This window comes from Pollachius pollachius, assembly GCF_949987615.1.
Source record: "Pollachius pollachius genome assembly, chromosome: 9".
NCBI lineage: Eukaryota > Metazoa > Chordata > Actinopteri > Gadiformes > Gadidae > Pollachius > Pollachius pollachius.
In genome coordinates this window covers 24,067,863-24,079,916 of record NC_136942.1, presented here as the reverse complement: position 1 = coordinate 24,079,916, position 12,054 = coordinate 24,067,863, and the positions used below count along the sequence as shown (strand labels likewise).

At 44.8% G+C, this 12,054-nt stretch overlaps 1 protein-coding gene across 2 annotated transcripts; it reads left to right on the top strand.

Moving 5' to 3' along the window:
- The first annotated feature begins 5,013 nt into the window (after positions 1 to 5,013).
- On the top strand, positions 5,014 to 10,180 carry LOC307080863 (uncharacterized protein). Of its 2 annotated transcripts, none has more exons than XM_079743805.1 (3): positions 5,014 to 5,393; positions 6,801 to 8,038; positions 9,518 to 10,180. In XM_079743805.1, the coding sequence occupies exons 1-3, from the start codon at positions 5,231 to 5,233 to the stop codon at positions 9,665 to 9,667; spliced, it is 1,551 nt and encodes a 516-aa protein (XP_079599931.1). In that variant the 5' UTR covers positions 5,014 to 5,230; the 3' UTR covers positions 9,668 to 10,180. The 2 variants fall into 2 exon arrangements, with proteins under 2 accessions (XP_079599931.1, XP_079599930.1); XM_079743804.1 differs by having other exon boundaries at positions 9,443 to 10,180.
- The last annotated feature ends 1,874 nt before the right edge of the window (positions 10,181 to 12,054 follow it).

Genomic DNA, 12,054 nt, shown 5'->3' with positions numbered 1-12,054 from the left:
CTATCTGTACATATCCTGTACATTTCGTGGAAAGACTCCTGTAAGTTTATTAGAGCACGGAAATAATCCAACATGTTTATTTCCCTGTACTGGCGCTGTATGTGACGTCAACGCGTACGCGACGTGAGCAGATCTGAGCAGAGTTTTGCGTCGTGGCAGTGTAGACGGAAACACTACGGCGGAGCCTATGCAAGTTTTCCACTGCTGGGTGGTTTCAGATTTTTGCGTTTTTAAGCCCCAAAAACGCCGTCACCGTCTAAACGAAAAGCACTTCAGATAAAATATTTGGTCGCTTTTACCCGCAAGCGTCCTCGTGTAAACGGGGCCTTAATGTATTTTTTTTAGTGCAGTTATGAGTGTATCGGATATGTATCACAACGTTATACTAATGGTGTGTTCCTGAATCCTCGGACGCCATTCTTCCGCGTTGCACTTTTGACGTCTTTTGATTGTCATGAAATTGGATGGCCGTTCGCTACATCAGCCTCTTTAGCAAACAACCCCGAATATAAACCACTTTACATTGTATTGCACGCACAGCAAGACCGTGCGGTGCATGAATTGGTGACCGGAATAAAGTAGCAGTGTAATCAAGTGTGTAAGAGCATTTAAAATCGACATTAAAATGACCAACGTGGTACAAAAATAATTATCTCTTCACGGACTCAGCCATTTTCGTTGAGCGCGTCATCACTGCTCTCGGTCTGTCTACGCTCAGAATTCCGAGAGGTGAGGACAGAAAGGGGCTCCGACAAATGCCGAAAGAAAGCTGGGAGATTTCCGACTTCCGACTCGGAAGGCTGGCGTCCGAGGATTCAGGAACACCATATCTCCTCACTTCATCAGCCATGAGGAGGTGGGACGTTACTATGGGAGCTCAGGGGAGGTGGCGGCCGTACGGTCCTTAATCGGATCTTTCATTTTCATTTTCGTTTTATTATCATTTTCCTTTTTAAAAATCTTCCTAAACCATAAATTCAATGACTCCAATAATCAATGACTCGCCCAGCTCTAAATCCGCCTGCCCTATACTGTACACTCCATGGACCTCCTGTCGTGTTTAACAGCTTTAGTTTGTAGGTAGTTTATGGCCAGCTGTAGTAGAGTAGGGCTCTTAAATGTTTACCAATGTTAAGTTATTAAAACCTGCCTCTTCGCCAGCACGTAACTCTTAAACATAAATCATGTTAAGTTATTAAAGCCTCATTCTGCCCCTTCACCAGCACCTAACTTATTTATTAAGCCTCGTACATTGCACCTAACCAGAGATGGGACAAAGTCACTGTTTGGCAAGTCCAAAGTAAGTCCCAAGTCTTAGCCGTCCAGTCCGAGTCGAGTCCCAAGTCAAGACAGGGAAAGCCAAGTCGAGTCCAAGTCAGTCACACCAAAGCCAAGTCGAGTCCAAGTCAGTCACACCAAAGACAAGTCAAGTCCAAGTCCAAGTCACCATGTATTTTTTCTTAATGTCATAATTAGGCTATTGATCATAATTTCAACATATCACTCTAATGTTCAGTATCTTATCAATACATACATTATAATATGTTCATTGTTTCTGTCTTCAAATGTGTTATGATATGCGCATGCGCCGAAATCTGCAATTTTATCTGCACCTAACTACATATGACCAGAGATGTGGACTCGAGTCACATGACTTGGACTCGAGTCATGATTATGATGACTTCAGGCTCGACTTGACAAAATTACGCATGACTTGCGACTCGACAAGTCAAAAACATTTATTGTTTTAGATATTTAACCTATTTCCCACCTACAGGGCTAGACACCCAAGACGCATTCACTTCCGTGAAGATGAAAAAAAAAACAGCGAGCGAAGACAAATCTACACTTCAATAATATCAAAACGAAATTTCGATATCATATATGCTTTCTTCAGAATCACAGTTTAAGTTTCATATCGGCTTCGTTTCAGTTGGTCTCATGGATTTACGTTGACGCTGGAGGTGACGACGTTCAGCAGTGTTGCCAGATTGGGCGTTTTTTACAGCCCTGTTGGGCTACATTTTTAGTGATATGTTGAATTTATGATCAATAGCCTAATAATGACATTAAGTATTAATTATACAGTGACTTGTTCAAGACTTGAAAAAGTTTGGGACTTGGACTCGACTTGGCTTTGGTGTGACTTTGACTTGGACTCGACTTGGCTTTGGTGTGACTTTGACTTGGACTCGACTTGGCTTTGGTGTGACTTTGACTTGGACTCGACTTGTCTTTGGTGTGACTTTGACTTGGACTCGACTTGGCTTTGGTGTGACTTTGACTTGGACTCGACTTGGCTTTGGTGTGACTTTGACTTGGACTCGACTTGGCTTTCCCTGTCTTGACTTGGGACTCGACTCGGACTTGACTGCTAAGACTTGGGACTTACTGGGGACTTGCCAAACAGTGACTTTTTCCCATCTCTGCATATGACTAATGTTATTAAGGCTTGTAGGCTGCGCCTAATCCTTAAACATGACTAATGTTAATTTATTAAGCCTTGTACGCTGCACTTAAAAAACATGATTATAATGGTGGTGTGAATACATAGAAAGATAGCCCTCATTTTTAGCATTCAGATTTATTTATTGTTATGGTGCTATTCCAGATTCAACAATTGTTTTATGTTTACTATTTTACATGGTTATTATTTTACACTTCATTACCAGAAATATTGAATTAAATGTTAAAGTAACTCCTGAGACTATATATGCTTATTCTTATTATATTTATGTTTGAATTTACTATCAAGTCAAATATTTATAGACTTGGTTGTATACAGTATCATTCATTTACTTAACAATCATATATAGACTTGATTGTTGTCTACACTAAACGTAATCACATATAGACTTAATTCAAGTCTATAAATATATAAGCCATATAAACATGGGTCTCCACACACAAACTCGATATATAACAATCAGATTTTGAATCAATCAATCCTTTTAGCGCCAGTGAAACAAGAAATACCATAACTGCTTGGAGGATTTTCTGTTTCCCTCCTCACCTCACAGAACACCACGCCCTTTATTTGCCCATCCATTTTCCCAATTAGCCCATGTTAATCAGTTAATCACTCCCTGCCCTGCCGGAGACTATTTAAGACACACCTGTGACCACAACGCTTTCCTTTGTTCAGAGACACTGAAACCTCGAGAGCTGTTCGTTGAACTCCTTGAATGCATATAGGCTACTGAACAATTTGAGTCCGCTTTGTTAATGAATTTTGTTTTGTAATCTTGCAAGGCTTGTTGAACGATTTATTATTTAACTAAAATGAATTGTGGAGCTGAAGGTGTGCTTTTCGTTTGCCTCCTAGAAACCTAACACACATACCTACGTCACATACTCGCTACACACATCCTCTACACATAGCCATAAAGTCCTGTAAGAGGGATGTAATAAAATACAATTTTGAATTACGTTTACAGAGATAAATATATTTTAAGAAGGCACTGGGCCTTGATGTTAAATGTATACTTTCAGAAGGTTTCCAAACTGCTGTGCTATGTAATCTTCATTGTTTTGATTTCCAAACAAGATCCTAGAGAGCAAGGGTGTAGGAACCGGGGGGGACGGAGGGGACGTGTCCCCTCCATTATTGGAGACAGGCGCATCTGTCCCACCCAAAAATTATACCGGGGGAGAAAAATATTTTATTTTATTTTGAAAGCGCATCACAGCGTCTTGTCACCGCTTCTTATTCTAAAAAACTGGATGATTGAGCGTGTAATTAAAGAATTGATTTGATATTTATCAGTTCATTACTGCTATTCAAAATGTGTTTTCCTTTACATTTACAAATGTATCTTTTTAGTAGAATAAAATATATTTGTGAATTTTTTCAGTGTAGTTAATTTATGACATATTTCTGTTCAAACCATTAACGAATCTGTCAGGTTTCCAATATGTGTCCCCCCCCAATGTTAAACTCATTCCTACGCCCCTGAGTACAACGGATATGTCAGAAGCAGCTAGCGTCTAGCCATATAAACGGGGGTCCCACCACACAAACGCCCAATATATAATATTCATATTTCCAATTGATTCCATTTTAGTGCCAGTGATACAGGAAGTACCGTAACCGTTTAAGCTTGGCATTGTGTTTCTAGGTTAAATGTTGACTCAATATTTGGCTCTGCGACGTCCAAAAATTGTAAGCTTTTGTGAAAACCAAAAGCGTGGAGATCGCTAAAGCCGTGAACTGCTCTAGCCCAAGCTAGAGACTTCATCGTGCTCTTAAAGGGATGGCCATACTTTTTATTTTCTTAAATCAATCAAGAGGGGTCTTCAAATTTAGTATTTTTGTGTGGAGAGTTCGATTAATTCTGATAGCCCTAACCCCCTGAAGATGGGGTTGTCCCTGAAGTTATGCACTTTCCCGAAACTGACCCTGAGCCTGGAGCAAAGGTACAGAAAAATATGATGAGATTCCAAACACTGTCCTTGCTAGTGCAAGGTAGGGCATAGGGCTGAGGCCAACTGCAGCGATAGCAACTGCAGCTGATTAATGCAGGAATGATCACAGAAGACAACAAAAGTAAAGTTAAAATAAAATTGATAAGAACGAAGTTGAAGAGAGCACAGGAGAAGTTGATGAGAAAGCTGGGGAAGCGTTTGAGGAGAAGTGCAGGGAGTTGACCTTGATAGTCCCACTCTTTCTGACAACATATAGAGAGGAAGGAAGGCTCCTTTCCAATATGTGTCCCCCCCCCCCAATGTTAAACTCATCCCTACGCCCCTGCTAAAGAGTCCGCATGCTGTCGGAAAGTCCGGGCTGTTTCTAGATGAGTTTTGACGTCGGGAAATTCCGGCCCTGTCCGTATGTAACTGATGATCGTAATCCGGAGGCGGGGTTTATCGGTGGGCGGGGTTTATTGGTAGGCGGCATTTATGTTACTGACCTCATTTGGAGCCAATCGGCGAGCATTGACGTCACAACGTGTTTATTTTAGTATCGTGTTGCAATCGGTCCCAATCTCATTTTACACTCAGTCACCAGTCACTCTCTACTCACTCTACGACGAATATGAACATAATGGACGACACGGAGCGAAGACATTTTGCGTTTTGATAAAGAAGATAAGACCAACGGGCGTAAAGATGAAGCGGCTCTACATCGACGTACTACTGTCACTGGAAAATAAGAGAAATCGATTTATTTTCGACGAAGAATACCAAAATACGTGAGGATTTCCGGATCATCGCCGAATCTCAAGGCAGAATGACCACAGTCGGTGACTCTGGGAGGGTCTCGAACCCCTCCGCCGTGGAGGGGTTCGGGACCAGCGGGAGGGCGCTGCTGCCCTGGACCCGCCACCTACTGGGCGCCGTGTGGGACCAGGTGTGCACCCTGCTCCAGGTCCTCTACATCAGCTTCATGTCAGGTACCACCAGAGCTGTACTACTACACTACCTGTACTGAACTAACCCTGCGCTATACATGTCCGGTACCACCAGAGCGGTACTACTACACTACCTGTACTGAACTAACCCTGCGCTATACATATCCGGTATTACACAACTAAACCTATACTGTATATACTACTACCAGTGGCGTAGGAATGAGTATAACATTGGGGGGGACACATATTGGAAACCTGACAGGTCCGTTAATGGTTTGAACAGAAATATGTTATTAATTAACTACACTGAAAAAAATCACAAATATATTTTATTCTACTAAAAAGATACATTTGTTCATGTAAAGGAAAACACATTTTGAATGGCAGTAATGAACTGATAAATATCAAATAAATTCTTTAATTGCAGGCCCAATCATCCAGTTTTGTAGAATAAGAAGCGGTGACAAGACGCTGTTTTGCGCTTTCAAAACAAAATAAAATATCTTTCTCCTCACGGTATAATTTTTGGGTGGGACAAATGCGTCTGTCTCCAATATTGGAGGGGACACGTCCCCCCCGGTTCCTACGTCATTGACTACTACTATACTATTCCTGTACATTTCCTGTATATATATACTACTATACTATACCTATACTACTACTATACTTTACTATAAATATACTACTGCTATACCTATACTACTACTATACTTTACTATAAATATACTACTACTATACTATACATACTTCCACTATACTATAACTATACTAAACATACTACCACCATGTCAGGTAACTATAAATATACTAGACATGTCATTTACACTATACATGTCAGGTAAATATAAATATACTGTCAGGTATATATGTCAGGTAAATATAACTATACTGTCAGGTATGTCAGGTAACTATAAATATACTAGACATGTCAGGTAAATATAACTATACTGTCAGGTAAATATAAATATACTGTCAGGTATATATGTCAGGTAACTATAAATATACTAGACATGTCAGGTAAATATAACTATACTGTCAGGTATGTCAGGTAACTATAAATACACTAGACATGTCAGGTAAATATAACTATACTGTCAGGTATGTCAGGTAACTATAAATACACTATACATGTCAGGTAAATATAACTATACTGTCAGGTATGTCAGGTAACTATAAGTACACTAGACATGTCAGGTAACTATAACTATACTGTCAGGTATGTCAGGTAACTATAAGTACACTAGACATGTCAGGTAACTATAACTATACTGTCAGGTATGTCAGGTAACTATAAGTACACTAGACATGTCAGGTCACCTTCCCCTCAGTTCCCGACCCTTTACAGCAGCACACGTGTTGTCCCTGACAGGGTGGATCGTCTCATCGAGGTGGCCTTCTCCTGCTCCATAATGATTGTAGTGCTTACCGTTTCCTCTCTGCTGGTTCCAGTCTTCCAGCTGTTCCGGTTCGAGGTGCACCTGCGGATCACCGATGAGAGCGGGCAGCGGGTGGGGCCCCTGGGGGCCGCCAGCCCCGCTGACTCCTTCCTCTTCTCCTCGCTGTTTGACGGGGACAACGGGGTTATGGTTGGCGGATCCAATCCACTCTCTACTTTCTGCGGGGACGAGGGGTTCCCCGGGGGGGGGGCTGAGGCGCTGCTGTCCAGCCTGCGGGCGGACGAGCTCTGCTGCGGCATGGTGGACGACTTCGTCTCCATAGCAACTGGCAAGGAAGATGGCCTGTTCGTGGGAACCCATCCAAGCTGGAAGGTGGGCTTCTCGGGCGACTGGAACATCTTTGCGTCCGGCGCAGAGGCCTCGGACTCGAGTAGGAACGGCGCGGGAGAAGGGCTGGAGCAGGAGCTGGCAGAAGAGGAGCGGAGCCCCCAGTGGAGCAGCGAGGAGGACCAGAGCCAGGGAGACTTGGACAGCGAGGAGAGTCGAGCTCTCTGGGAGTCCCTGTCCAAGTCCAGCGACCCCTACAACCCCTTCTACTTCTCTGCCTGCGTCTCCACCAACACCACCGTGGGGAAGACCCCCCAAGAAGCCAGGGGTGCCAGGGACCCAGACTCTGTCTCCGCCAGTCAGAAGAGCGAGGAGGCCAGCAGGCCCCCGGGTCTGGCCTTCTGGGGGAGCCGGTCGGACAGCGAGAGCAGCTGGGGCGGCTCGGAGGGCTCCTGCGCCGACCTGGATCCGGAGGAGAGCGAGAGGCTGTGGGAGTTCTTCAGCCAGCCCCTGGATCCCTACAACCCGCTGCTCTTCACCGCCTGCACTGCCAGTGAGCCGGCCCCCAGCCTGCTGCAGGCCCCCGGCCCGGTGTCCCCCCCCAGCCCGGCCCCGCTGTCGCCCCGTTGGTCCTCGTCGGAGGAGGACGAAGAGGAGGACCAGCTGTGGATGTCGCTCTGCCAGAGCGGCGACCCGTTCCACCCGCTCAACTTCACGGCCTGCCTCCAGAGCTCAGCTCCCCGGCTCGCTGCCGGACGCGGAGTGGACCCCCCGGACCCGGCGGAGACCCTCCCCGAGCAGCTGGTTCCAGAGCCGGCCAGAGTTCCCCGCCCCGTCCTCCCGGAGCGCCCGCGAGCGCGTCCCCGCCGTCCGCCAACGCCACGGCTGACCTGGACCAGGCCCGCTGGAGCCCCTGGCTGCCCTGCTCCGGGGCAGCGCCTCGGCCCCAGCAGCCTCAAACAGGTCAGTCTTCACCCATTCCCAGTCCATCCATCCATCCAGAACACCCCAACAGTTCTTTAGTACCACCTCGCCCTTGGAGGCCATTCTGTTAGAAACGAGTCATGGTAGTATCGGTGTCCTATAGAAGATAGGGTTAGGACTATTATTTATACCGTTATTTCTGTATGAGAGGGAATGTGTTTCCATAACTCAGAGAGACATGCCTGAGTAATGTCTCGTGAGGCGGTGGTTGTAGTCCTATGCTTTGGGGTTGAGGTTAGCATTCAGCTCCAGCGGTCATGGCTAAGCTAGAGGAGTGAGTGAGTCAGCATGGGCTCAACTCCCTTCCTGTGGCCTTTTCACCGAGCCTCTAGACACTCTTATGTCATGGTCAATCTAAGACACTTAGGCAGCATACCAAACACATCTCCTAGTCACCCAATAGGCCTCTCCCAGTATTCCCAGTTGCTTTTTTTCAAAGCCAATTGCAGTGTGTTGTAGTCAACCACCCTCCACTATCCCCCCCAGAGAACACGCCCCCACATAGAGAAGTTAACGAGCGCTGAGGGGAAGGGATGAGGCCTTGTTCCTGTTTGTTCTTTACTACTGAGTTCTGTAGGTCTCTCTAAGTTACTACTGAGTTCTGTAGGTCTCTCTTAGTGACTACTGGAGGTCTCTCTAAGTTAGTACTGAGTTCTGGAGGTCTCTCTAAGTTAGTACTGAGTTCTGGAGGTCTCTCTAAGTTAGTACTGAGTTCTGTAGGTCTCTCTAAGTTAGTACTGAGTTCTGTAGGTCTCTCTAAGTTAGTACTGAGTTCTGGAGGTCTCTCTAAGTTAGTACTGAGTTCTGTAGGTCTCTCTAAGTTAGTACTGAGTTCTGGAGGTCTCTCTAAGTTAGTACTGAGTTCTGTAGGTCTCTCTAAGTTAGTACTGAGTTCTGGAGGTCTCTCTAAGTTAGTACTGAGTTCTGGAGGTCTCTCTAAGTTAGTACTGAGTTCTGGAGGTCTCTCTAAGTTAGTACTGAGTTCTGGAGGTCTCTCTAAGTTAGTACTGAGTTCTGGAGGTCTCTCTAAGTTAGTACTGAGTTCTGGAGGTCTCTCTAAGTTAGTACTGAGTTCTGGAGGTCTCTCTAAGTTAGTACTGAGTTCTGGAGGTCTCTCTAAGTTAGTACTGAGTTCTGGAGGTCTCTCTAAGTTAGTACTGAGTTCTGGAGGTCTCTCTAAGTTAGTACTGAGTTCTGGAGGTCTCTCTAAGTTAGTACTGAGTACTGTAGGTCTCTCTAAGTTAGTACTGAGTTCTGGAGGTCTCTCTAAGTTAGTACTGAGTTCTGGAGGTCTCTCTAAGTTAGTACTGAGTTCTCCAACATGACTTGCTCTACCTGTACTGAGATGTTGTTCCCTAACGGGTGTTTCCCGTGGTGCTGCAGGTGCGTTTCTCCCAGGTGCGTTTCTCCCCGGTTGTCCACGTCCACGTCATGCACTCCTGGTCCTTTGCTCGACAGGCCTGCCGCAAAGGACCCTGGGAGGAGATGGTCCGCGACCGTGACCGGTTCCACCGGCGGATCGTGGATGTGGAGAAGGCCATCGGACATTGTTTCACCCAGCAACACCGAGAGCGAATCAGGACTGACCTGGACAGCATATTGATCTAACCCCGTCCCTCCTCTGGTCTGCAGACAATGTTTTCTGACTCTTCATGTCTGAGGAGAATCTCTGACTGGTTGCAATGCAACGTGGAATTAGACTTGGCTGATGGGTAATTCGGATTCGTAATTCGTAAAATGTTATTGTTGTGTACCATGACCTGTGGCTCATAGATTACTATAACTGTTGCACTGATTTGACACTTTTTTCAACATAAACGTTTTGTATGCCTGAAATGATGACCCAGTAATGTAACTTATCTATTGGCCTATGGAGCTTATGCTTTTACTATTGGTATTTTTTACAGTTGGTTTAAAATGATAAGTTGTAATTAAGTTTTTGTGTTTATAGCTATAATTATTTTTGTTAATGTGAATATAAACAGTGGTGCCTAGAAGGCTGCAGTGAATGAAGACCAGAAGGATGTTAGGTTTCATCTCATCTAGGACGGGGCGGGGGGGTTATATTTACTTGTACTTGTACTCAAGTTGTGTTCACCACATATTTGCTTTATATTATTTGCACTGAATAAGGTTCCATGTTAATGACTTAAAGAAGGAACATTGAATCTTCATGTAGTAATGATATCTCCTGGTGCTGTTTACTGAATAAAGGCCGGACACTATTTATATATCAAACCTGTGTAATGTGTTGTATCCGCTGCGGTTTCAACCAAACTAAACCTTTCCTCTTTCCAATTTAGGTCATGCTGGTTGTGGTGTTTTGGGGATTTCTCTTTAGTATCCAACTGGAACAAACAGAAATTACCCAATTAAACTTGATCTATGTAACTAAGAATGTATGTTAAAACTTTAAACATAAGTCATTTAACCTACTTAAAAATTGGAAATACATTTAGAGAGCCCTCCATCCACACTTAAATGTTACTATAAACTGGAGCCATACTGACATTAACAAGAGACCCAGAGGACACTGGAATTAATAATAACCAGTTCACCTCTGATCCAGTGGAAGTGTTGATGTAGGTGTGTCTTTATGGGTGGGTCAGTTTATGAGCAAGAATGCCTTACGCAGTACCGTGTGTACTCAGTTCAAACACGTATAGACCACACATATTGAAATTATATTGGAGATTTATGTAGTATGCTAGTGTATGAAAACATTAGCCTAGCCTAATACTATTCAGTATTAGTTTAAGGCAACGCAATCTACTATGTTACTTTGTGCCACTGCTTTGTATTTTAAACCCTCTCAGAACCATTTTCCCGTTCGATCCATTTTACAAGCTGGTAATGCATCTGTCTGTGTGGGCGCGCGCGCGTGTGTGCGTGTGTGTGTGTGTCACTCCTCTCAGCCCCTCTCTGTAGAGGTGCTGCTGCAAGGCTGGTGTAACACACGGGTTAAAAACACAGGAATGATGAAACCAAGTCCCGGGGGGCAGAAATCTATTAACACGTCGTTTCACTCCAACTACAGTGTGGCGCAAAGGTGAGCAATCGCTGACGCTGTTTGCTAGTCGTCCCCTCGTCGTCCCAGCGGGGACCCCAGACCTGGTAGTGTCTTACAGGGACCGAGGGGTCGACTTCATTCTGTAGCAATATCTAGGATGGTTATTAATACCTCCCTCTTGAGTCACTTGGGCTACTTTAGAAATGAATCAGACGAATTATATACGCGGCAATTTTACGACGGATTTCTATTTGTCTGTATATAGCCGCCCTTCTCATCCTCTTCCCGGGTACCAACAGCTCTGTGGCCTAGGTGACCACGTTACTAAGCAACCATCAGGACGGGAAGCTGGAACACAATTGCATGTGATTGCAGCAGCGTACCAATGGGCTTTGTTTTCACACACGCACGCGCGCGCGCGCACAAGCACACAGACACACACGGACACACAGACACACACGCACACACACACACGCAAACACACGCACGCACACACACACACACACACACACACACACACACACACACACACACACACACACATACTTCCTGGGCATAGAGGGGTATCTCTTGGGTCATAATTACTCCTACCTCACTCCTCGCCTTATACAAGCTGCTGATGCAACTCTTGTGTGGGACTGAAGTGAAGACATGAGTGCAGCAGATAGCGTTGAGCAGCCATATATTATCCTGATCACATAGCCCCTCCATTCATTTGTATAACGAATCAAGTGTTGTGCATTGAGAAATGTAGCCATCCAATGTTTAAAGGCTGTCTGGTGTCATCAGACATATGTTCACATCTCATATCATCACAACAACACACACACACACACACACACACACACACACACACACACACACACATACACACGCGCACACACACACACACACACACACACACACACACACACACACACACACACACACACACACACACATACAATATCATCTGATTCTCTACCACAGTTTGACTTAAATAGAA